The sequence below is a fragment of the Clytia hemisphaerica genome, unplaced genomic scaffold (assembly GCF_902728285.1).
Source record: "Clytia hemisphaerica strain Z4C2 unplaced genomic scaffold, Clytia hemisphaerica genome assembly, whole genome shotgun sequence".
Classification (NCBI taxonomy): Eukaryota; Metazoa; Cnidaria; class Hydrozoa; order Leptothecata; family Clytiidae; genus Clytia; species Clytia hemisphaerica.
The window spans coordinates 1-27,692 of record NW_027103614.1 but is presented as its reverse complement, the minus strand read 5'-3'; the positions used below and the strand labels follow the sequence as shown (position 1 = coordinate 27,692).

General features: G+C 36.1%; 1 protein-coding gene across 1 annotated transcript; it reads left to right on the top strand.

Moving 5' to 3' along the window:
• Nucleotides 1-3,079: 3,079 nt before the first annotated feature.
• LOC136802216 (uncharacterized) lies at nucleotides 3,080-25,786 on the top strand (the record flags this gene model as incomplete). The annotated part of the gene is given in 2 exon segments (XM_067058931.1): nucleotides 3,080-3,301; nucleotides 24,958-25,786. A coding segment is annotated over 1 exon segment (258 nt), but the record flags the coding sequence as incomplete, so codon positions are not given.
• Nucleotides 25,787-27,692: the final 1,906 nt, after the last annotated feature.

Genomic DNA, 27,692 nt, shown 5'->3' with positions numbered 1-27,692 from the left:
TTGGACTATGGTCAGAGCCCTTAATACCCTTCAAAAAATTTCACTAGTAAAGAAATTTCCTTGTTTTCCGTGAATACAAAACTATTTTGTGACATATTTGCACTACACTAGGTTTGCGTAATATACCATGTAATTGAAACTTGAAGCATCTGAAAGTACGTGCATGAGGATGTTGTTCGAACTACTAAATAAATTTTGTAAGATTAATAAAATTCCGAAGTAAAAACGGTCTGCAATACCGAAATCTCGTAGAGTGTTTTGTGTCAGATAGGCCTATGCGTAACATTATTTCGGTACATTAACAATGAGAGAGTTTTCTTTGATATTATTATAAACTTTTAATATAACGATTATTACACAAAATCTCCCACGGTTTTCTATTTTACGATTTCTGTTACGGTACTAGCCTGGGTATCCAGACTCAAAATTTTAGAAAAAAAAACTCTTACCTCAACATACAAAGATTCTAAAATTTTAGAGTCTGGTGCAACTAAAAAAGTCTGATACAGTTTTGAATGACACAGTCTGTGAGTGAACCCTTGTTGACAGAATCTCAAAACTTTGGAAACCCAGGCAGACACACATAATTAATTACCATAAAACCTCTTTTACAAACTCAAAAGCCTCTCAAAACTAATTCAAACCACATCCAAACGTCAGCCACATTCATAAAGGCTCCTTTCCATCAGCCATTTTGTTTAGAAATGAACCTGTGTTTTCATTTTCATTTGTTTATCTTTTTTTGCAATGTCAGCTTTTTCCATAAATTATGCGCGCGCATCGAAAAATATCGAAAACCCCGCGAAAATTCTACTCAGTGACTGGGCGCGTACTGACCAATTAGAGACACTCGCATATGCAGGGACAGATATCCCTGTAGACGAGTTACTTCGACCAGACCGTAAACCTGAGACAAGATTATAAAAAACTAGACGGTGAAATAGTTTACGGTCTGGATATCCAGGCTATTACGGTACCAACTGGGTATTCACTGCAATTCTCATGACAGGACAACCTCTCCTTCCAGCAAAATACCCGGGGGAGGCACTCGATTTCTAAACGACGGCATGTGCCGCCAAAAAATAGATTTCAAAATCGGACCCTTACAGTGCAGACCTTGTTCAGGGAAAAGGTCTTACAATGCATTTTACCGAACGTTTCTGACCCTTACATTTTAGTTTAATTTCATATCTTACTTTGCTGTAGCAACCTGAAAATGACCATGAGATGTCGACACAATGTGCAAGACAAATCAAATTGGTTACAAGTCAAAACTATAAACATACATCAGATTTTTGCTGTCATACTTTTCAGCAGTCCCCAAACACGCTCAATTTCAGAAAAATGTTTATTGATTCTGATAAGAAAGAGCGTATCAATTTTCGACAAAACTAAGGATATTTACATTTTGATTTTCCCATATGATATGAATGGCAGAGCTTTATATCACACTCTTTTATAAGAACATCTAAAATCTTTCAGCTTCACTATATACCGACTTTTCTTTTGTTATGAGCAATTTCGCCGAAATTCCGAAACTTAAGAATGAAATCTCCTCTTTACCTAGATTCCGACGTAAACATAATGTTATATTTAAAATACAAATTTGTATTCCGAACTGCTAAACAAATTTTGTAAGATAACCAAAATTCCGAAGTAAAAATGGCCAGCAATACCGAAATCTTGTACGCCCCCTCGCATTATTGTACCTATGGCACAATTTTTTATTATTTTGATTAACAATTAAATGTTATTGCTAACAGCTTTCTGATACTGATGTATCATGTATCATGTAACACCCCTGTCTCATTGATCTCATAGTTTTAGCTTACTCTGCGAATGTACATTTGCTCACTGGGGTGACAAATTACTTCCAATGACAACAATACTTTTTTCACCGGGTTTGGGGGTGGAGGGCTCCAATGGGGCTGTGAATTAGACTTTTTCATAATTCCTGGATATGAAATGAATGAGCCAATGAGGGGGCGGGGAAGAGAATCTCCTGCTTTTAATCAGCAGTGATTCCAACTTAAAAATGCGGTTGGAGTCAGGGAGAAGTCCCGTTACATTCCTTACACGTTTTCTGTTTGAAAAATATCAAAATAGAAATAAAAAGTCACTTCTCACATCCCTTTCTCACAGAACCAAGGGAACCTCTTTCCACTGAAACAATTGGCCAAAATATCGTCACCAGTGGAAAATTATACTCCAAACTTTTGTCCCCACTGAAAATAATTAAATATACAAAACCTCACACCCACTTCCACTGCACTTGAAAGCAGTGGAACTTTTTCCCCAGCCATAAAAAATATGGAAATATCAATCCCCATCGAGTTTCAGTTCGTTATCTCTCGCCCCCCCCCCCGCAAATGGCTAAAACTCCTACCGGGTCTGTGAGAAGGGGTTTTTTGTATTCGTGGAAATCTACCACAAACATTATATGGCATCGGTTATGAATTTGCTGCAAAAATCACTAGTACTCATTTTCTCTCTCATTTTTCTTTGAACACAAAAGTCAAACTTAATCAAAAATGATTTGTTATTTAATTAAACCATAGTGCTTTCTTATACTATGATTAAACGAAGCAATGATGTTTGCAATGTCATATTTTTCTAACCGCTAAGTGGCTTATAGCTATCAACTTTTTAGAACACATTTAAGCTTCGTACCTAGACCACATCCCTGTCTCAGTGACTCGAAAAGAGATATTTCTAAGACATCATTTAACACATATGTTGCATTATTTTTAAACAAAAAAAATATTTATTATAAAATAATCGCCTATGATGCTACCCGCTAACGATACCTTAGGCTCACAATGTTTGCTTTATATATTCCAAACTTATGTCACAGCTTATGTTATCATCATTTTTATCCAGAATATCTCATTTCTACCTGTATCGGTCACGATTTTGCCGAGAAAATCACTAATGTACTAGTATTTTAATTCTCCCTCATTTTTCTTTGAATACAAAATGCAAAAGTCATCAAACTTAATTTGTCATCTGTTATTTACTTAAACGAGGCGATGATGTTTCGCAACGACATACTTCTATCTAAAATGTTAAGTGGGTAATTTGATATAACTATAAGCACCATATACGTTTTTTTATAAAAATGCGCTCTATAAGAATATTCATAATAAAATGGACCAGAAATTTAAGAAAATGCAATTTTGATTGCCATTTTGTTAAAGCATTTTGGATTACCTGTAAAATTCCAATCATCCCCCTCATGTTTTTGCTCAAGCGATTTTGTTGTCAGCCACTCCATCAGGGGAAAAAGAAGCAAAAAACGAAGGTTTGTATAAAATTGCGTTAAAATTTTTAGTTTTATGGAGGATAAGGGAGTGGTCAGAAAGTATCTACTAGGGGCGGTTGGAGGATTCATGGGGGGGAGTTCAAAAAAGATTTTGAGGGTTTAGGGGGGTTCCAAATTTTTTGGACAACTCAAGAGAAAATGTAGGAAGTCTAATTTCATAGTTTGACGTTTCAAGATTTCAAAACTTTTTCAGCTTGACGGCCGACAACTCATAATTGATTAGGAAAATTGCAAACTCAGAGAATTTTATTTTTGAGACTCCTTTTTGCCCCCGCAGGATCGCGGCGATGAGGAGGCACTCATAGCCTTACGGAATAGCATATTGGACAACAATCTCTTTTTTTGTGACTTTTTTTGTCGCCACGCGTGTATCCGTTTAGTTTGGCTTGTTCGTGTTTGTTTCAATGGGTTTTTCCGGGGTTTTTAGCGTACTAAGTTTTTTGTCTCTTATGGCAAACGACTTGTGACAAAGAAATTGAAACAAATCAAGGTAATTTTGAAGTCAATCTGATTTTATTCCTTCCTTGTTTTTGTTTTATTGACCAAAATGAATGAATTTTGTCGATTAGCGAAATTAAATTCCATCAAGAAGACGAAATTTCGCGAATGACCTGAAGCTCTAAGGGGAATTGGGATTTAATTCGAATAACTCTCTGTTGACCCCCCCCCCCATTTCCTACCTAACCATAACCATGATATTTTTATTCTCGTCGTTGAAAAAATAACTCAAATATGCCAAAAATTTCTCAATTTAAGGTGTCTAGATTGCTGGAAAACGCACATCTAATTAAAGGATTATGTTCAAAATGAAGCCATTAATACAAGATTTTTCAAAGCTACCAAATTTTGAAGGGGGCGGCAAATGCAGTGATGTGAGACTATTATCATACACTTCTGATTATTTAAAAATGACATCTCTCTACAACGCTGACTATAAACGAAAGCAGCCGGTGAGGCTTAGAGCATTCTAGCTCATTTTCTGCAAATTTAGCTTTGATCACCACTGACATTATAACATATTGATGCTTATTAGGCCAAGGAGTATCGTTTGCCATGTTTAGATGGTCTAAAAATGTAATTACTTTACGATTACGAGAGAGCATTAGCAACCTAACTGCTTATAAAAAGATGTTTAGGTATGCACACAAGAGAGAAAATAATGGTATATCAAATTACTTAGTAGAAAAGAGTGCATTTATGTGTTTTTCGATGAAAGATGACAAAAGGTGAATTTTGTTGTAGTGTACTAATCATATCGTGTTTTTAGTTTTTTTTATGAGGAGAAAGATTTCTGAAGAAAATTGTTTTGGGTTACGCCAGCTTCTCAGGTACTTATAAATTGTAATTCACATCATTTTATGAACAAGTACATAGGATCAGATAGGGATTGCTTGTGAGAAAAAAAAACATCCACGCCTCAATGACAAGGCGAGAATATCTTAGCCAGGCCGGGATAAAACGAAAGTACTATATGGGAAAATGTCTCACTTCAATAGTTTGGTATACAGTTTGAAACTTAGAAATCCGGCAATTGTAAAAACTACCGGGGGAGATGGCGTGTAGGGTAGGTTTTTCAAGACCCTCGAAAGGCCACTGTAACAGTGTACTTTTTTATAGAGTGCACTTACAAGGGTACACTGCAAGGATGTGTTTGGTGACTGGTGTCTGATATATCTCTATAGTTTTGGCTTGCATCCATTTTGAATTGTTTTGCACATTGTGTCAACATCTTAGGCTTTTTTTTCAGGTTGATTCAGCAAAATAAGATATGAAATCAAACTGCACTGTAAGACTAAGAGTCAGAAACGGTCTTTAAAATACACTCAGCACATGCCGTCGCTCAGAAATCGAGTGCCCCCTGGGTGAAATCTACGAAAGCATCCAGCGAGGACCTTTTTTAAACATCTGTTTCCCAGGCATAGCCTTTCTGGAAAATTTGATCTATGGCCGAAAGTTTAAAATATGAAGATCTGTTTCTCCTCAAAACCTAAATTTTTAATCTCAAAGTATCTTCCCTAGAAAATTTGGTCTGTTTCCACAATTTTCAGAATTAAAATTTTGATCTGTTCTCCCAAGCTTATAAGGAATAGGATATCTGTTTCCCTCTCCTGGAAATTTTTATCTGTTTCCTTTGCCTTTTGTGATTGATATCTGTTTTCCCCAAGAAAGTTCAATCTGTTTCTAATGCAATATCATCTTTTTTTGAAACAGATATCTGTTTTCCAATTTTTTATGTAATCTCCTAAATATACTGATCTATTTCTCTCTGATGACGTCATCAGCTGAAGTTGGGAAACAGATAGTTTTAAGGAAAAGGTCGGTTAGTGTAAAACACAGGTCACAGGTCACGGGTCACAGGTCAGTGTTGACAGGTCAGCTTCAATTACTGTAAAACACAAAGAAAATGTTTGAAAAACAGTTGTCAATGTCAAAAATATAATTCCAAAGGTATTTTATTGATCTAGAACTATTTAAAGCCAAAAATCTGCCCACGTGCTTACCACGTGATTTCGCGTTTTATGCCGTGTATAACACAGACCTGTAATATTATATATTATATCTATATCACACATGTAATAAAAGTTATCTTTTCAATGTTATAAGCATGTTACGTACGTTATATACAAAGAATACGTATTAAAAAGATATTGATATCACCTTTTGCTTTAAACAGCCCCCTAACAGGAAATTGTTGTTTTCAAAACCTATCAATCTATATCCAATTGTAGCGTCAGCATCCTATGCATGAAGAATATTTTATTGTTAATTGGTGTACGAAACCTCATACTTTGAGATAACATCATTATTTACATAAGTTAAGTGTCATTTGTTGTCAATATTTGGGGTTGATGATTTGTCGTTTAAGTCTTCTTAATACCATATTTTGATATTACATTTCCATTACATATAATATTTTCAGGAACTTATGTTATGAGTTGTATGTTATGAGTTGTATGTTACGACTGCGTTACAGTTTTCCCGTCTGTCATTTGTATGACCTGTGACCTGTGTTTTACACTAACCGGGAAAAGGTCTTTGCTAGAAAATTGGATCTGTTTCCTCATTTTTCAAAAAAAGCTCTCTCCTGGAAAAGGGAAACAGATATTTCGGGGAAATGGGCTCGTCGGCTGCCTCTGAATCTACTTTAGACTAATCTCATAACCGATCACCATTGCACTGAAAGGTTTATCCAGCGGAAATTTACAAAACCGCGTTCGGCGGGGTCTGGGAAAAACTATGACACGTGACCAGATACCGGTATCCGATTGGCCCGCAGTTTTCAAGATTTATTTATCATTTTATAGGAAACAATTTTTTGTAAGAACTAAGTAGCAAAAACCTCTGTATCTTTTGAAATATTGAACATTTTCCAAGAATTTTTTCAGATGATAACAGGCAATTGTACATGGGACAATCTGAATCTTCACCTCTCAAAAATACTAACTTTATTCCTGCTGGAATGCCCTTTGAGCACCTGAACATATCATGGCTACAAAATCATAAAGAATATCATTTAATTTGGAGTTTTGAGACCTTTTCAAGCCAAAAATTAATTTCCAGAACTTAGAGAGTTGGTATTTGTTTATCTTCCAAATCTATTAAAAAGTTCTCATGAAAGGTTTTTGAAGTCTGATTGCAAAAAGTATGCAAGCCAAAAAACTGATCATCGAAACCGCTTAAAAAAGCTCAATAAACATTAAATTTCACCAATATTTTATCCAAAAAGAGTATCCAAATATCCAACAATACAAACAGAGCCTAAACTAGTCAACCTCTTCTGATGTTTGAATCCATTTTTTTGTCAGTTGAATGCCTGACAGACATTTTGCACACGTTAAGTTATAATTATTCTGATAAAATGCTTCATTCCTCCTAATAATCAAGCAGATAGCAAGAGAGAAGTAATCAATACATACACCTGTAATAATTTGGTTGGTGTTTGAGTCTTCATCTTGAACAAAAATAAGAAAACATCCAAGCAAAATCAGTTGTACAAAATACAACTTTCAAAACAGTCTTTCAAAGCTTTTAGGTTAATAAGTATGAGCAGCCACTTCTGTGGGTGTATGTCAGAGCTACACTAAAATAAATAAACAACATTTGAAACATTGAACTTTCCTTTATAAGTCTCAAAATCTATAAAAAAATCAAACATTGACCAAGAGCCAAAACGTGAATTTCAGGCGCCATCTTGGATTTGGTTTGGAGCAAGAAAGCCACGGTCGCAGTAGAATCGGTTTTGTTTAGCCCACGCATCCAAAGACGGCCCGAGCAAATAGATAAATTTTATGTGAATGCCCGCGATTGAATCGTGAAAAGTACTGTCGTGAAAAGTAGTGTCGGCCATCAAAGAAAACCCGAGAACCTTCGCAGGTCTTCTTGCAGAACCATTCCCTTTAGAGCACATGCGTGGAATGCGTGGAGCACGAAGAGCTGCTTGGAGGTTAATTTTAGACACAAAGATTTTAAGCCGACCTTAGATACGAAGTGCTCCTCCATACTTACAGGGGGTTAAGTAAAAAAACTTAAAACATTGAATTGTTGAAAAGTATTGAAAAGAGGTAAGCTTAGGCAGCCTTATTTCGTTTGTAAATCTGATACATGAGTTTTAGTCGTAGAAAATATTGGTGTACCTTTCAATAATCAGTTCTTACAAAGTAAACAGTAAATTGATAACAAAATAAACACATATATAATTCTTTTAAGCACACTTACTTTATAAGATCAAATCAATAATTCTAAATTGAAACAAGAGCCGCAAAAATGCGGGGAAAAATTTCCTTCATAATCGACCTAAATAAATAGTTTGTCTCAAAAGTTCAGACTCTATCGTTTTTAGACTAGTGAACAAGTCTGTTATTAATTTTCGCGCGAGATTTAGAGTTGGGATACTAGTTAGGTAAAATCAGGAAAACGTACACACGGGAAATTACGCACCGAGAAAGAGGAAAATAACATTTGAAATTTGAGAATATCGTTCTAGATACGGTTTCCCGATTTCACCACTCTAGTAAGATTTTCCGATGTGATGTTTCTCAAACATCCGGCCATTTCATTCAACAACTATACTACTCTATATCGTTTTACAAGTTCATTTTCGGATAACGTTGATTGTTAGTTTGATATATTAGTAATATAATATCGAAACTTTTCACTCGCTTTCGCAACGGTAACCAAAACCGAAGTAGATAAATAAATACATAAACTACGTTTTTCCCATCACTAAGCAGTCGCATATTTTGCCCACGCGAAGGAGAGAGCGAAAAGAAGTTTTGTAAAAAAATGGGCATCCGAGGGATTTTAGTACGCTACGCATGCTCAGTGTGTGACGTGCTAGGGTTAAATAAAAATGGCAGCTATTGATTTTCCAAAATAACTCGGGATATTTAGACTGGCACACCAGTCGGGCTGGAACGGTATCACGCGGGAAAAGTGATCGTAGGAGTTAAGTAAGCATAGGAAATTTTGTCAGCGGCAAGGGCTGACTGAAAGTTGTTAATCAGCAGCCTTTCACCAAGTTTTGCTCGTTCTCCTACGCAGCTCCTATTTTAGCAAATGCTCGCTGCCTTTATGTTCCCGCCCTCTGACATGATTAATTAACAGACTAGTTTGCTAGTCTAGGGATATTAACCTGTCTTTCGCTATTTTGTTATTTTTCTTTCAGTGCCGTAGCAACTGGGGGGGCAAGGGGGGCTATGCCCCCCCCCAATAATTTTTCAAGAATGGTTATTTTGCAAAATGGAAAGTTTTTCTTTTTTAATTTGTCATAATTGTCTTTTATGTGCATGTTTTGAGTGCATTTTTAAGCAATCTAGAGCTCAATTTTCAAAATTCCCCCCCCTCGGGCCAAACCATGGTTGGCTCTCGCGGTGTCACTAAACTTCAGCCCCCCCCCCCAATATGAAAATCCTTCCTACGGCACTGTTCTTTTCATGTGAAGTAACATCGAGAAATTGAGACGACCAGCCAAATGGATATCCATATTTCATTCATTTCATTCGGATCTAGGATTTGGAGGGTACCATGCAAAACTAAGTTTGCCCTATAAAGAATCTAAGGAAGCCCTACCTTGTTTGGGGCCGATGGAACAGAACATTTTTGAAAATTGGCTCTTCTAGATTGGCTTAAGGTGGTAGTCTACCGCCAGATTTCAAAAGTCAAAAAATCACATTTTTTGCAATAACTCAAGAACTTCTTTACATTTCGTAATGAAATTTTCAGGAAATGTATATCAACTATTAACATTTCTAAAAATAAAAAAAAAATCTAAAAATAACCAAAGACGGGGGTAAAATCAGCCAGGGGGTAAAATACTTTATTTTGCTTGTGTCAGGTTTTCTGAATAGTCGGCTTGACCTATGAAGTTAGTTTTTTTTTTAAATGACTAATATTTAGAAAAGGTCTGGAATGAGTGAAAAAAAAAAATTAAAATATTTTTCCAGGGGGTAAGAAACTGAAAAAAACGCTTTTTTGAGATTAAAAATCAGGAAACCAATTTTAAAACTTTTTAATCCATTCATTCAATGCACAATCATTTAAGGAAACTTCCCTGAAAATTTCAAGTCTGTAGCTACTCTCAATCCTAAGATATTTCTGACAAGGTGTTTGCGAACCCCCGGAAACGCGTTTTTGAGAAAATCAAAGAAAAAGACAAAAATGGCTATCATTTTAAGCTGGAAAGCTCTTTTCAAAAAATTTCTTCACTGAATACTCATCAAACCAGTCAGGTTTCATAAGTTAAAGTAAAACATTTCACAAAAATTGATAAATTATCCAAAAATCAACAAAAACATGTTGCGCTAAAGTTACGTAAATATAGCAAACTTTGCGGTAATCTTGCGATAACATCAAATTTGGGTGAAAACAGCCACATAAGTATGACAAAATGTTCATTGAAATTCCAGCATGACTCTCTATAGACATGGAAACTTTTCTAGTGCATATTTTTATTCACATAGACTTGAATTGACAATGAGCTGGCTTGATCGAAGGCGGTGCCTTCGCTTCGGTTACCGCCTAGGCGGTTATGAATGGCTGGTGTCAGATGAGAAATGTGTGTCTCCAGAAGTTAGATCCAGTTCATTATAATGCACATTTCTATCTCTGTTACATCATGTTGTGCTTGGAAATATCTCAGTTACATTTAAATCCACTACAAAACAATATGTGAGCCACCAAAAGCACACTGTCTATGCTCAAAACAAAATGCCGACAACTTAAATGTTTTTCGCAGAAATCCAGCAACACAACCAATGTAGAGCAACTTCATAGATTCTGTAGAGTCCATTCTTCATTTAAATAAATCATTTCAATCAAAGAGATTAAGTTTTGATCTAAAACTTGCCAAGAAATCTGCAGAATCATGCTTACAGCTTGCTTTTCAGCTGGTTTTGATGTGCTACACTACTGCAGCTACCATCTTTAATTTCAAGGATTACGTAATGCCACTGAAAATAATATTTTGACGCTCGAAAAGGGCGTAAAAAGATCTTTCTTTTGGCGTATCACATTGCTATGTTTCGGCCGAGATTGAAGAAATAAGTCCTTAGCAACGGGATTTTTTCTGTTGCTAGGGCGATTTTTCAAGCACCCAACAGGATAAAAATGCTCACTGCGGCCTGAATGATAAAGATATAGCTCTGAAATTTTCAGGAGATGTTCAGAAAGACCTAAGGATCTCAAAACACCCAAAAACCAGAATTCGACAATTTTTTCGATTTTTTATTTTTGGGTAGACTACCACCTTTTAAACGGCAACATTTTTATCAGGTTTTTATCAAAATTTTAGTCAGAATTAGTACGAAAAATGTATCCTTTTTCTAATAAAAACCATTAATTTTCATTGGGGCTTGGCTTATCCTGTATTTTTTGATATTTTTAAGCCTCGAATTGTTCTTATAAAAAAGCAATAGATAAAAATCTGTAATATTTTGCTACTTTAGGCTTTTGTAATCATGGCGAAATTCTTATAGCTATATGCCAGTTAGAAAGACTCACAATAGCTATTTTCTTTTGTTTTAACCATACATGTTAAACTGGTTATCAAAATTAAAATTCATTAAAAAATTCTTATGCCCTTTTGTTAAAATTTTGATTGACAAGAAATGTGACGTAACGATACCTTTTGTTTTGCGAAAGGGGAGATAATTATGCGTGAAAGTATGAATAAATTTTCTTCCATGAATTTGTTCTTGTTGTGTTAGTAGAGAAATATTTCAGTCTTTTTGACGAATTTATCGTAAAAATCAGGAAGCATAACATCAAGGAGCAACTATTTATAAGAATGAAATCAATAACTCTTCGTAGACGGCTATATACCTTTCAGTAATTAGTTCTTTCGTTCATACAAAGTAAATAATAGGCTGCTGGCATCCACTAACGGATTCGTGCTCCTTATAGAAGATGCTTAACCCTTAGCCCATGCGGGACGCACATGTGCGTCCGCGCCTATATACGAGAGACGCGTATACGCGTCTTTCATATGTATGGTCATTTGAGCAATGATATTTAGTTTTCTGTTGTTGTATATATGAATCTCTTTTATCACCAGTAGAATGGTATATAAACAAAAATATGTACAGGTTAAAAAGAAGAAAATAAAAAACAAGACTACGTTAAATAGAATATATGAACAGTCAACATGCGAGAACAGGGATTTGAACAGGATAAAAGAAAGAAAAAAGAGACAGAGGTCAGATCCCTGTTCTCGCTCTGATGACGTGTTCTTCTAACATTGCTTTGAAAGCAACCCGATTATCATAAACATGCCAGTTTTGAATATAATCATTGTACTTATCAAAGATATCTGAGGGCAGTTGATCAAAACATTGAATAATACGGTGTCTTTTGCCGAATAGTGTTTCTGTGAAGGATATGTCGTTAAGATCGATTATTCTTTGACATTTGTCGAGAAAGCTGAATTCTACGTTCGTATGAGTAGACAGTAAAAAGCAGATATAACTCTTGGTAGATTCATTAAGCACTAACTGTCTGAGTAAGTTCAGACGACGTTCATCGATAATGCTGCATACATTGGGAATACTGTACAGTCGATGAATGTCGTTTTTGCTTCTCTTCGATACATTGAATAGAGATTTTAAACAAGCCCTTGCCTGAGAATCAAGGTACTCCATCTCTGATTTTGTAAGTTCAACTAATTCAAGGCCATAGAGAAGTTTTGGTATGACAATTGTGTTGTATATAGAAACAGTAGTGCTAGGATGGCAGTTACGGATGCCGGAAGCGATGAGGGAGGTGGCTACAGACCATAACTCTGCTATTCGAGTGTCTCTGTGGTTCTTTAAGCATAGATGATTTTTCTTTCTTGTCCATTGAAATCCGAGATGCGTTAGGGTGTCTTGTTGTGATATTTGACAGTCGTTAAGAGTCAGGGTCGGCGATTTGATTTTGGTGGGTCCAGATATGACGAATTGTGTTTTGGTCTTTGCTTGGTTGAATTTAAGCCCATGTTCCTTACCGAAGGATGCGCAGTGGTCAATAAGAGTTTGAAGGTTTCTGAGGGTAGGACTAAGTAGTAAAATGTCGTCAGCGTAAACTATAATACATGTCTGAAGACCATTTGGTAGTGAGGTTCCAATCTGTAGGGCTTTGATGTTCGAAATAAGTTCTTGGATGTAGATGTTGTACATGTAAGGTGATAGGATGGCTCCTTGGCGAACCCCTTGACTGAGGGTGAACTGCTTTGATTCCCCAGATAGGTACACTACGGTGGCTGTACCGTTCAGATAAAATTGGACGAGGAAAGAGATTATCTCACTTGGAAAGTCTTTCTCTCGTAGCTTTTCGAATAGAGTAAGCCAGTTGACACAGTCAAATGCCTTTTCAGCGTCAAGGCTACAAATATAAACTGGAGTGTCTCTTTTGTTGTAATATTGAATAGTTTCTTGTAGAATAAGTTCAGCGTGGAGGGTAGAGGAACCACTGGTGAACCCAAACTGTGAGTCTATATGATTCTTTATTTCAGGACATCTCTCCAGGATGACAAGTTCTAGAAGTTTAGTAACTATAGGTAAAATGCTAATTCCTCGGTAGTTGTTCGGGTTGTTGAGTGATTTTTTGTACGATTTAACAAGTGGGATTATTATCGAGGTGCTAAGTGCTTCGGGGATGTTTTTCGACGTAAGAATCTTGTTGATCAGTGTTGTCAAATATGAGATAAACGAATCACTTTGCGCATATATGTAATGTTCTGCCTTTAGTTGGAATGGATCGCGAGATTTACCGGTCTTAAGCTTTTTCATTGCATTCAATACTTCCAATTTCGTGACGTAGAACTCACCCTCGGCAATTGATTCCTGTACATCGTCTAAGAGATCTTTAAGTTTTTCGTTTGTCTCTGAGTTATCGATATGGTCAACTCTCGGTGAATTTAGTAGCTTGTCGAAGTGAATACCGAATTCTGATACAATATCATCACTGGTTGTCTTTCCATTTATTGTGTAGAGTTTATGTTGCTTCTTTTTGAGAAAGTTTATTTCATTCCAGTATTTAGAAGGGTGAACCTTTTTCAGTTTTTCAACATTTATGTAGTGGTTTACAGTCGCTTGATGTTTTGCATGTTTCACTTGGTTCCGAAAGATTTTTCTGGCAAATTTGTAGCGATTGTACGAAACGTTAGAACTGTCTCTTGGAAAATTATTCTGGCGCCACGAGTTAAACATTGTTTGGAGATTTAAACGAGCTTTGCGTAGTTCGTCATTCCACCATGGTTTACTTTGAAAATTATGGGATGTTTTAACAAATTTCGAATAACATTTAGTTGCAGAGTTTTGTAAGGTTGTGTGCAGTTCGTTCAGCATAGAATCGGCATTGGAGCTAGCGTTGGTTTTGGTCTCAATGATAGATGATACGTGTTGTTGATAAAGAGATATAAATTTTTCATTTTTCCACATATAATTCGGAATGGAAGAATCAAATACACTGCCATTTCCCTCAGACTCATTTTCAGGCTTATTGGTCCCCGGTGGAAAGTTAAACGAAATGTCAACTGGTAGATGATCGCCTGTGTTTAAAGCATCTGGAGATAGGACAGAGGTATTCAAAACAAAGTCAGAGAGTGATGTCGGAATTAAAACGTGATCAATATACGATTTGTTGGGCATTGATAAGTGGTGGTAAGTATAAGTTGGTCCTTCACCTTGAGTAATGTCAATCGGAATTAAATTGTTCTCCACTATGAACTGTGAGAGGTGTTTGGAAAGTGCATTTGGTTGAGCTGTTCGTTGAGTTAGAGGTTTGTCAGGACAGCTTTGGAAATCACCGAGTATGATTGGTTCTGAAATGTCAATGAATTGGTTGAGAGCACCAGTTATTGTTGCAAGTTGTGTTTTGTAGATGTCTATTGATTTTTGGACTGGCTGTGAGAGTGATTGAAGGTACACACCAATGATTGTCAGTGTGCGGTTTCTGTATAATGTTTTAACAACTGTGGTAAAGTCTTCTAGCAAAATAGTGTCCACATTCGTAAAGCGATCCTTTCGGAGAAGTAATGTAGTACCACCAAATGGTCGACCATGATCGTGTTGATTGGCTGGTTGTAAGAATAGGTGAAAATTGTTTCTGTATGATGAAAGTAAGTGTAATTCGCTTTGTGTGAGCCATGTTTCAGTGAGATGTATTGCGTCGTAAAGTTTAGTAAGTTTTTCAATCCATAACAGTTTAAGGAAACAAACTTTAGGTTGTCAGTGCAATTACTCGAGGTTGTCGTATCCATTTTGGTTTCTATTGAAGTGTCTATAATTGTTGAAGTTGTTGCTGGGTGAGCTTTGAGTGAGATAAGGGTTTTCATCGGTTAGGGGTTGACGGTCATTGCGAAAGCTTTGATTTCCTCTGTAACTTTTGGGGTCATGGTTGGGGTCATGGTTTGGGGTCATGGTTGTGAGAATCAAATGGTTATGATATTTGAAAAGAGCGATAAATTTCCATTCCGGAAAGTATAGGTTTCAAAGGGTTAGGATGAAGTGCGCAATCCAAACGGAAAACACTCTTGTCTAATGCTCATTCCGACATTTTAAATTTTCCGGGGGTTTTGCTGTTTGGGATTGTTTAGGTCAGGGTTGCTAGTAACGGCTTGTCACTGTGCCGGGTGCATACTCGGCGCCCTGAGCCCCGCAGGGTTGCTAGTAACGGCTCGAATTTCAGCCAGGTTAAAAAAGGGGCAATTTTACCCATATTATAATAACATTACCCCCGTCTTTTTATTCATTCAATAAGTATTTCCAAATTTTGTGTTGTGCTGTGCGAGTGTGGCTCAACGGATAGCGCGCTGGGTTTCTGATCAGAAACTCTTTCATTTGGTGGGTTCGAATCCCGGTCGGGTCGATATTTCAAGGTCAGTTAAAACACTTTAAAATAGTCAGAAAACATAGTAAATAAGTCAGAAAGGTCACCAGGGGGTCAGAAAAGAGGCTCAGAGAAGATAGGCAGAAATAAAAAGTCGATGTCGGAACGAGCAATAGACAAGAGTTCTTTCCAATCAAAACAAACATTTGAAAAACGTTCAGATTCAAGATGGAGGCGGTGAAATGACTGTTATGAAAGTTAGAGGTAAGGATTTGAGATTTCTTCAAGTATTTTGGCAGTTTTAGTGCAGAATTTTTTTATCCTTCAAAACATCAATGTCTTCTACTGCTGTTCTGTAAGTTTTTTATTTGTTTTTCACTAAAATAGCTTTTGAAAAAATAGACTTTCATTGGCCCATATTTTGCACTTTTTTTCGGTGTCGTAAAATGTAGTGTTGAACCTTTTGAAATTTTGACTGAGATAAAATGCAGTATAGGAGTTATGTTATGGCTCAGAAGAAAGCAGATAAATTTTCCTTTTCAAAGATATATAGCTTTTTACCTGAAGTTGTTTTGTTTAAAAATTATATCGGTTTGCGTAAAATGTGACTTTTTATGAAAAACCACTGCGCGCTGTAGGGTCAAACACAGCGGTCGACAGCGGAGTCAAAGGGTTAATAAGCTATATTTCCTTTGTCCAGAGATTTGCCGCCTGTCTACAAATATAACATTACGTAATATTTAAATTTTCTGTGAGGCACCAAATCATAGATTGGAAAATATATTTGGATTTCGAAAAAGGCGGAAGGAAGTTTGCTTGTTTTTCTTCCTTCTTTCTTGTTTAATGTGGAGATTTTGTAAAAAATGAGAAATTAGATTTATTGAATTTAAGTGCCCTGATGTATCTTCTGTGTGCACCAACATAATTTTGCTTCATAAAACTACATTTTGATGCTTGAATTTGGACTTGTATGATATATTATATTATATTATAGCAATATTTTTGCAGGTCTATTGACCTCTATGAAACAGAACTTTTGATTTTACATTTTATATAAGTTTTTTCTCCCATTCTTTTATCAAACGCTCTTTGAAGACTTGTAAGGATGGTGCTTCAACAATATCTTCTTTTAGATCATTCCAAGATTTCACACTTCTGTAAAAAAGAGAGTTGCTTTGGTAGCCTCTCATACCGTCATTAGCAAAGTTACTTTGAAGCTCGTAATCATGCTGACGTCGTGGTCGTGTTCGAGGAGTAAATTTCTCTGATCTTATAGACTCGTCATAAATTTGGAGGTTCTTGAAAACTTCCAACATATCACCAACTTGCCGCCTGGTCTTTAGGCTAGGTAGATTGATGAGTCGTAGCCGATCTTCGTATGAGTAGTTTCTATAGCAACTAACTAGCCTTGTAGCTCTTCGTTGGACGCCCCCGATTGCATTGATATGTTTGATTAGCCTTGGAGACCATACTTCATGTGCATATTCCAAATGGGGTCTGACAAATGAAATGAAAAGCGTTCGAAACATATCTGGCGAGAGAAATTCGAAGCTCCTAGTGCAATCAAGCCAACGATAGAGTTAGCTTTCTTGATTTTACTGAATATATAGGCTTCAAAGGTCAGGTCACTATCGATTATCACTCCTAGATCTTTTTCTTGGTCAACGTTCTAGAACAGATCCTGCTATGGTATAGGGATGGGCATGTTTGATGTTCCAAAATTTACCCAGTGTTAAAACATGACACTTGTTCGGATGAAATTCTAAAAGCCAGTCCTTTGACCATTTTCCCATGGCATCAATGTCTTCCTGTAGCCTGAGCGCATCTTCGGCGTTGTTTATTTCTTCCACCAGTTTTGTATCGTCAGCAAACAGGAACATTTCTGCTTCGTAGCCTCTGGTAAATCATTGATGTACAAAACAAAAAGTAGTGGACCAAGTACACTTCCTTGTGGAACTCCACTCGTAACTTTACATCTTCTCGACAATGTTCCGTTTACCTTTACATATTGATAACGGTCAATGAGAAAGGACTGTATCCAGTTGAGCTCCGATCCTCTGACTCCATAAGCATTCAGCTTTTTCAGCAGTCTGCGGTGTGGTACGGTGTCAAAGGCCTTCGCGAAGTCAAAATAAATCACATCAACTACTTTATTATTTGATATCGAATCCGCACATTTATCAAGGTATGTAAGTAATTGTGTTACCATTGATCTCTTTGGCATGAACCCATGTTGTTTACTAGATAATAGTTTTTCATCTACCAGATGTTTCATAATTTGGTCCCTTAGCGCTCTTTCTATCAGTCTGCAAGCGATGGATGTAAGACTGACTGGTCTATAATTTTCAGCTAAATTTTTGCTCCCTTTTTTATATATCGGTGACACATGTGCAACTTTCCATCCGTCTGGCAGAGTACAGCACCTGACCCCAAGAATGTAGGTGAAATTTGAATCAGACCTGAGAGATCTAGATTTGCATTTAAAAAAATATTGAATGTTTTAAACGAGATTTTGAACTCCCAAAATCCTTTCCCAGGGGTTAGTTTCATTACTTTTGATAGATAGGCTAATTTTTTTGGTCCTTGAAGTTGACTCCCATTTTTGTTTTAACCCCCAGAATGTAGGTTTGGTTTTATGGCTTTAAATCTAGTAATAGTAAAATGTTGATATTTTTTCGATTGAATTAATTATAACAGGAAATTTTAGAAATATTTTATGCCAAAACAATATTCTAAAGAGCTTTTGTTATTCTGAAAATTGGATTTTTTCGCTTTTTAACCCCCAGAATGTAGGTGAAAAGATTCGGTTGCTGAGACCGAAGTTTCAGTATGAAAAAAGAGTGAAATTCATACTTTAGAAATACACTCTGACAAAAAATTAACAAAGATATTAATTTTATCGTGCTACAAATGATGAAAAGTAAAAGAAAGGACGAAAAGAAGAGACAAGAAAGTTGTTTTTATTTTGTAGGTTGAAGATTCTGTGTTAAAATATGTGAATAATGTAACAACACCCCTGCCTCGCAGCCCCGGTTGAACTTTTCCCACATCAGGTTAAAAAATTTCTACTAAATTCCCAATGGGGATAGAAATTTTATTGTTCCAAACTTAGGCAAATTTTCTGATTTGGCTGGGGTCCCAGCGGGTCTGGGACACGTCGTAAAAGCTTAGAATGCCAACATTAATCATCTCTCAGGAAATACTTTCATGTTATGAAAGTACAACAAAAAAGTTTTATATAATTTGACAGACTTTTTATGTCGGGTTATGAAGGCTCCCAAATTGTAGGTCAGCTAACCCCAAAAGGTAGGTCAAACATTTCGTCAAAATATCTAACTTAGAACAATAAATATTGAAATGGACTATTTTCCACATTTCCTTAGTTCATTAGGAATAAGAAAATACCCTATCACTTAATTCCAATAGATTTCGATTTAAAAAATGTCTCAATTCGAGTAGTATCCAATCAACTTCGATTCAGATTTTCGCCTGAAAAAAATCAATTCAAGTTAAAGTTTTATGTCCAGAAATAATCAGTAATATGTAACAGTATGCTCTGAAACAACTTTTTATGAAGTTGAACTATCGTTAGGGCTACCATGCTAAAAAATGAGAAACCTACATTCTCGGGGTTTACTACATTCTCGGGGTCAGCTGCTGTACTTTCATCAAATGATTTAGTCATGATTGTGTGGAGCGGGGCAGCTATGTAGTCCGCTAGCTCCTTCAACATAATTGGATGAATTTCGTCCGGACCAATTGACTTATTTGGGTTAAGTGTATAATTTTTTACCACACTGGATTCGTTGATCACTTTGGCTCCAGATAATTGTTTTTTCAGTTTTACAGATATGTTGCAGATTACTTCAAGGTACTCTAGTTATGTATATACAGTATTTTGCGGGGTTCATATTGAATATTTCTGACATTAGTTCTTTATGATTCTACAAAAGGGAGTGTTGTTGTTCCTTCAACAAGGGCCTTTTAAATGTTAAAAAAAAATAAAGAACTTTTCTTCAGCTTTGTCATTTCACTTTTTAATACTGTGTGGCCTTTGTATCTTTCAGGTACTTAGCTTCAATTCTTTGAAGAGATTGGACTGTTTCTGGTGGTCTATCACTTTTGTGTTCATATTTGTATTTTTTGAGCTTCGATCGAAGAGCTGATGGAAAAGTTTTGATAAATTTACAGACCAGATATCTTATAAAAGCAAAAGTCGAAAATAAATCTACAGACTGTACATAATGCGCGCATCAGATTGTTTTTTATCTTTTTTCTGTTTTGTTTTTCTGGACTGGGATTCGAATTTCGAACGTAAACATTCCATTGAAAACGTTCGAAACGATCGTTTTTGCGTACACATCAATGTCAATCAAATTATGAACTCGCCAAGATTTCCTTTGCGAACCGGAAAGCGGTTGGTAGATCATTAAGCAGACCTATACTACCTGGGGTTTTGTAGAGGTCTGCGATTCAGACTAAGTAAACAAGGGATTGCGAACAATATCAGAATAATAATTTATAGACAAGGGGCAGCGCACAATATGAACATATTTATTTTTCTTATAAGCAACTACAATTATGGTCAAAATCTATTGATAATTAAGCTTATTTCCTCGTTCTTAGAAATTTGGAGTTCGGGCGAGAAAGTCGATTTTGGGCCATCTCTTAAACTCAATCGGATTTTTCAATTTGGCTCGGGTTTATAGACTTCCAGGCTATATGAGCCTCATTGGACCATTTTTGAAATTTTGGATCCTCAGATCCTAAGGTCCTAAAACTGTATCCTTCCAACAAGTTAGAACGCTTCCAAATCGATTGTGGCTTTAAGATTTCGTGAGAATTTCCCTATTTTCTCAAATATTATGACCATGATTGTACTTTATAAGAATCAAATTAACCACTCTTCATAGACGGCCATATACCTAAGTAAACAAGGGATTGCGAACAATGTCAGCATATTAATTTATAGACGATGGAAATTACACAATATGACATAACGTCAGCCCCCCTGCTAGTAATCAATAACTCTTGAAACGGCCATATACCTCTCGGTAAATAGTTTTTCCGTTCATACAAAGTTAACAAGGGATTGCGAACAATATCAGAATATAAGCTATAAACAAGGGGCAGCACACAACTAGTCATAGCACTGTTTTGATAGCCTTTTATAGATGAATATTCTACGGAAGTCTGTTAGTGCCATCATATTATCAGGAGATAATAATCAAATTATCTTAAGAAAATTGATTTAACTCAAAAAGATTTTGTCTTTGGATGTTTATCTCCGTGCTTATCTCAAAACAATTACATCTCGAGATAAATTTATCCCTGAATATTTATCTTGAGATAAATTCATCCCTGAATATTTATCTTGAGATAAATTCATCCCTGAATATTTATCTTGAGATAAATTTATCCCTGGATATTCATCTTGAGATAAATTTATCCCTGGATATTCATCTTGAGATAAATCTATCTCTGAATATTTATCTTGAGATAAATTTATCCCTGAATATTTATCTAGAGATAAATTTATCCCTGGATATTTATCTCGAGATAAATTTATCCCTGAATATTTATCTCGAGATAAATTTATCTTTGGATATTTATCTCGAGATAAATATCAGGGGATAAATTTACGGTTATTATTTAAGGTTCCATTTGGCATACTGGAAAAGTGGGAACCAAATTGGAACCTCAAGTGGGAATCTAAGTGGAAGCTGTAATTGGGAACCTTAAGTGGGAGCCCTAAGTGGGAACCCTAAGTGGGAGCCCTAAGTGGGAACCTAAGTTGGAACCCTATGTAGGGACCAAATTGGGAACCTCAAGTGGGAACCTAATTGGGAGCCCTAAAGTGGGAACCCTAAGTGGGAGCCCTAAAGTGGGAAACCTAAGTGGGAGCCCTAAGTGAGAATCCTAAGTGGAACCCTAAGTGAAAACCTAAGTGGAGCCGTAAGTGGGAACCAAGGTTGGGGGAACCAAGGTTGGGGGAACCAAAGTGGGGGGAACCCTAAGTGGGAATCTAAGTGGAACCTTAAGTAAGAAACTAAGTGGAACCCTAAATGGAAATCCTAAGTAGGAGGTTTATAATAGAACACCAGTTTGCCACTTCGCACAAGCTATGTAATGCACAAAAATTTGATATACCAACACAATAATCAGTAAAACAAACCAACAAATTAAGGTCGAAAGGAATCAAACACTTTTTGTATAATATTTCGACACTTATCAAGTGTCTTCTTCGAAGCATCATCTCTGTAACCTTAGATCAGATTGTGATTGTTTTCTGCACACCACGCTAAAGCTCTAAAGGGATGTGTGAAAACATAACAATCTGACGAATATGCAATCCCGAAATCGTAAGGACCGTGTTCGTTTAAAAGGACTAGGAATGACGACAAAGTTATTTTCCTCAGATGTATAATTTTAAAGTGCCTTCAGAGGTTTACCATGCGCGTAAGAAAATTATGAACAGCTGTTGTCAGGTCACATCTCTGTAAATGTTATAAAAACAAATTTTACACGTCTTCTGAAATTTGAAAAAACTAAATGATTGAATGGCTATAAAAATTAATAGAAAGGCTGATTATTAAAAACAAAGAAAAATGACGCAATGTGCCTGTCGTAGGGAATAAAAAATGTGGAGGACGCGCCAAAGACACAGAGGGTGTATTCACAATGAAAGTTTCAAGCTAATGGCCTTAACGTGTTTAAATCATAGGATGTTTTGCTGTACAGGGTGTCTGGAGAAAAAGTATCGAGTCGTACCAATTCTATAGAAAGAGAGGGTGCTTTTTCACTACGCTAGATAGATGGTTGATAGATAGTGGTTCTCATCAACGGTCCTTTTCATAAATTTCTAAGGGTTGTAAAATATATACAATGAAGATTCGTGCTTAACATCAGATTTTGATCGCTTCATATCAGCATTCCAGATTTAACGTCGAAAATTGGTCATTAAACCTTTTGTTCTCGAAGAGAGGGGCAGACCTCTCTTGGCTTAACATGAACAATTAGGCGAAAAAGACAGCATAAATAAATTAGTTGCCATAAAAGTAGCAGAATGTGTAGTGGGATTCTTTTGTAAAAATTGTGTTCATATGGGAAAAGTGTTTCTTCCCGATAGAGTTGAAGAGCAAACTTTCATCTGTATTGATTTGATACAACAGACGAGGAATCTTGTCACAGAAAATGTTCATTAGAAGGTAGCCTGGGAATCCAAGCTCATAATTTTAGAAAAAACAAAAAATACCTCACCTCACAAAGTTCTAAAATTATAGAGCTTGGTGCAGGTAGATTAGTCTGACACAGAATGTTATAAACAGTCTGTGTGTGAACCCTTGTTGACAGAGTTTCTGAACTTTGGAAACCCAGGCAAACACACATAATCAACTTACCATAAAACTCCTCCACAATCTATAAAGACTTTCAAAGCTACTAAAAACCAAAATAAAAACATCAGCCACATGTATTTAGACTTCCAGCCAACAGCCATTTTGTTTTGAAATGAATCTATGTTTTCATTTTCATTTGTTTTCCTTTTTTCTGCAGAGTCAGCTTTTTCCATAAATTATGCGCGCGCATCGAAATAATCAAAATGCGCGCGAAAGTACTGCTAAGTAATACGCCGAAAGCTGGCCAATCAGGCCGAACCTGCATTGCAGGGAAAAATCTCCCTGCAGGCGAGTTACCTGCGCCAAGCGTTAAACCAGCAGCAAAAATATCATAAACTAGACTGTGAAAAAAGTTTAACGCTTGGATTCCCAAGCTAATTAGAAGGCTGAAATTTTAAATCCCTTGATATGCGATTTGATGATTTTTAATAAAATTTTCTTCAAATTCAAAGGGTTGTAAACGCTTTGACAACTGTTTTGGGAGTCAGTAATGCTTTCCTATCAATTTTCTTTGTTTCAGCTAATCAATTTTCGCCAGACAGTCTCAGTGAAAAACTACCCAGAGTTCTTGTGTGTGTTTCACTAAATTTGCGCAATGTTTATCAAAGTTTCTCTCTGTGTCATCTTAGTTGTCATGAGACATCTTTTGGACATATTTTATGAATAACTTTTTTTACAAAAAACAATTCTCAATAAAGGCTTAGACAAGGCTTGATATTTTATGTTCTGGTTTACAGCCTGGTCTCACTAGAGCGTTTTGCCTTCTCAAATCAGAATGCAGTCAACTTGCTTGCGCTCACATTGCAAAAGCCGTAAGGGCCGATCTACACGGCGTGGAGCAATTCTAAAATTAAAATAGGATAATCCTCCACTTGCTAGTGAAGATACAGCTTTCTGTTACATGAAAACATGAAAAAGAAGAAAACAGACGCAAGCTCATTATCCAATAAAACATGACAGGTTTTTTTCGCGTTGGTGCAATGCAACATGCTCCATCCCACCACCACAAGAAAAAAAGCGCGTGTCTCATGGTTTCTTTTTTGGTTTCATGGGACAAAAAGTGAGCGAAATAACCAACAGACACGCTGATTTTGTCCCTGGGACAATGGAGCAAAATCGATTCGAATAAATTTTGCTCCATTGTCCGAGGGACAATGAGAGAAGCACAAATGTTATTAAAAGAAAAATGGGGTGGAGACGCAAGAAAGCGTTTCAGGTTGGTGGGATGGAGCATGTGGCAATGCACCAACACGAAAAAATCGTGTCCCCAAGCCTTAACTTTAACGTCATCAAAATTGAAATTCTTTTTAATCATAATGACTCTGTTGTAAAAACAGTTATTGTCATTAGGGAAGCCATCCAGGATCCTGCCATTCTATCAGCCAGTAAAAACTAAATGACATTTGTAAACTTAAGTTTCTTACCATTTTCCATCGAAAACAATCGAAAACATTACACTACTCTCCAAAGCCGGAGACCAAAGCAAATGATCTTCCTTGACGAGGGCGCCCTTTTGGATCTATTGTTAACTCGTTTAAAATGGTGGACAGAGTTGCAGAATGATAAAGGCGCCCGCTGTTTCGAGGGTGGTAACGCCAAAACGCTCAATATTATCAGCCAACAAAAGGCGAGTTTGTTGCTGCGCGAGTTACTTTTACTAGTTATTTTTCTATTGTCTATAGGTGCGAAAAAAGGACTGGGACGGTTTTAGTGGGATAAAGCGAACATAAAACATGCCCGCGCGGCAATTGGCGGCTACAGTCGAAAAGGTGCATTAGCTTAAAACCTTGGCTAAACTTAAATACACGTAACTTATATCTCTGTTTAAAAAAGTGCTTTATACAAAACTTTATAACAAACTAGAGAGAAATTTACTTTTATAACAAGTAAAAACGGGTGACGATTAAAGTTATCATTCTAAATTCTTTTATTCAGAGGTTGTTGCCATGACATTGACGATCGCTGCTCTAATCACCGTCATCCAATTCTGGTTACGACTTGCCACCTTCCTTCATGGACCTCTAAAGTCATTTCTACTTCATGTACTCCATAACCTCTCAAATGACCCTACATACAATGGTCTACCTCAAGACCCTCAAAAACTATATCAAGAACTCTCGACACCTGCCAATCGAAAGACGATAAATGACTTGAAGAATGGAACGAACGGAAAAAAGAAAGTTTTACAACAAGATCAGGTGGATGCATTACGACCTCTACTGGAAACGCAACCGATTCCTCTCAATTTGATGTTACACTCATCTGTATTTTGATTATCAATTTTACCAATCTTCCTGCTCCTCTCAAAGGATGGAAAAACAAAAATCCACCTGCAACTGACTTAAGTATCGGTGCATTTGTAATTCGTGCGAGAGAATGGCGAAACTACATTCACCACACGGATCCAGATAAAATCAATCAAGCACAATTTAATCAGAAATGGACTGAAGGAGAACAAATCATCAACAATCTTGGCTTTACTTACGACACAACGCAGCTGAAAACAATGTTATTGGACCTAAAGTACGAGAATGTTGTCAAATCTATGTATTTGTATCTAGAGAGAAAGCAAGACACACTTTCTAAACAACAGATGGCGCTGGAAACGAAACAGACGGCGCTGGATACCAAACAGACGGCCCTGGATTCTAAACATACGACCCTAGCAGACAATCAGGCAGCCCTTGAGAATGAACACAAATCTCTCGACAACCAACAAGCATCATTATCTCAAGATGTTACAGATTTACAAATTTCAACAACTCAAATTGGCAACCTCGCTCAACAGTTATCACTTCATCAAAATCTCAGTTCGGAGGAAATCAAAGCTTTGACCAAACAGACTGGAGGAGATTGTCAACATACAGCAAAGCATGCGCAAGAATTTGCCAATGATGAAATATCATTCAGGTAAGTTAGGTCCGAGTCAGCTTAAATGTTTATAAATTATATTTTTACAAACGAACTAGCTCTTCCTGTCATTAACGAAACATGATTTTACACTAGTCAAAATCTGATCTAATGTAATTTATAATATAACTCTAGCGGGAGTAGGACCCCGGGGGGCAGTGGGTTTACCAACTGATGGTATGTGCGGCAAAAAAAATTGGCTTTTAGAATCGCACCCTTACAGTGCAGAAAAAATTCGGTGAAATTCATACCTTTACAGTGCATTTTTTTTCAAATTTTAAACTCTTTTAGAGCAAATATATTTTATTGCAAATATTTGCAATTTTTCCTAGATTTGCTGAAACTTCCAGCCATACAGCGCATTTATCAAAAATCCACCCTTACAGTGCATTTCTGATATTTTGAAAAACATACCCTTAACCGCCGCACATCCCCCCCCCCCCGGGAGTGGACCCATTCCTAATGCATTCGGAGGCTCATATCTATCACAATTTAAACTTCGGGCGAGAGTTATTTTAGCACTTCGAATTTATTTTATTGGATTATCGTGGGAGGATTTCAGTGGTTTCTAGCCGGTGTTTAAAATATTGCAAGAAATTCCCCTTTCTTTACCTCATGGGAACTAACTTTTGCGTATAAATCATAAATCAAAAATAAATCAGAAATAAATCATAAATCAAAAATAAATCAGAAATAAATCAGAAATAAATCAGAAATAAATCAAAAATAAATCAGAAATAAATCAATAACTCAAAAATAAATCAGAAATAAATCAGAAAATAAATCAATAAATAAAAAATAAATCATGAATAAATAAAAATAAATAAAAAATCTTTCGAAAAAAAATTGACTTTTCAACTTTTTTTATTTTTTTGACAATGATTTTGAGTATCAGTTCGTTATAATTTGAAAAAGAATTTCCATAAAATTACACCTATTCATAAATTAGAAATAAATCAAAAATAATTCAAAAAATCAAAATAAACATAAATCAAAATAAATCAAAAATAAATCAAATAATCAAAATCAAAAATCAAAAAATAATCAAAAAATAAATCATAATCAAAAATAAATCAAAATAAATCATAAATCAAAATAATCAATCTCGTACACCATTTTTTCGAGTGATTTGCCCCTCGACATCAGTTAATCAATTACTTGACAAAAATGCAGTCTTTGATTTGCAAGTATCGTGTATACTTTCGGCGATAGCAGTGTGTAATGGGGTCTTTTTTCGTCCTATGTTGACCATGTTAAAAACAATTTACAAAATAACGTCACATTTTCTTTTAATCGGTTTGGAAGAAGATCGCGTCGGAAAAAGAGCATTGAAAAATTTGTCCCAAGTTTCAAGTTGTTGGTAGGTTTTCAGTCTCTCCATTGCAATTTCTAAGTCCGATACATTACGGAAGCTTTCGTTTAGTTGAAAATCATAAGACTGACATTCAGACTTTATTTTTTCTACGCACACTTTGACGGGAGCCGTTGTAAGAATAGCCTCAATAACATCCGAAGTTTGGACGGTTGATAAATTGATGATTTCTATTATCTGTCGGATACATGAACGCCAATTGGTCCTCGAAATGGTTGATAAGGAGGGATTTCACCATTCGATTGGTGACGTGATAATCTGAAGGGAGAAAATACAATTATGTTTCAAAACATTCTTTTTTTTTTCTTTTTTTTTTTTTTTTTTTTTTTCTTTATTGAAACATAAACACAGGGTACATACGAACATATAATACAAAATACTACTAAAC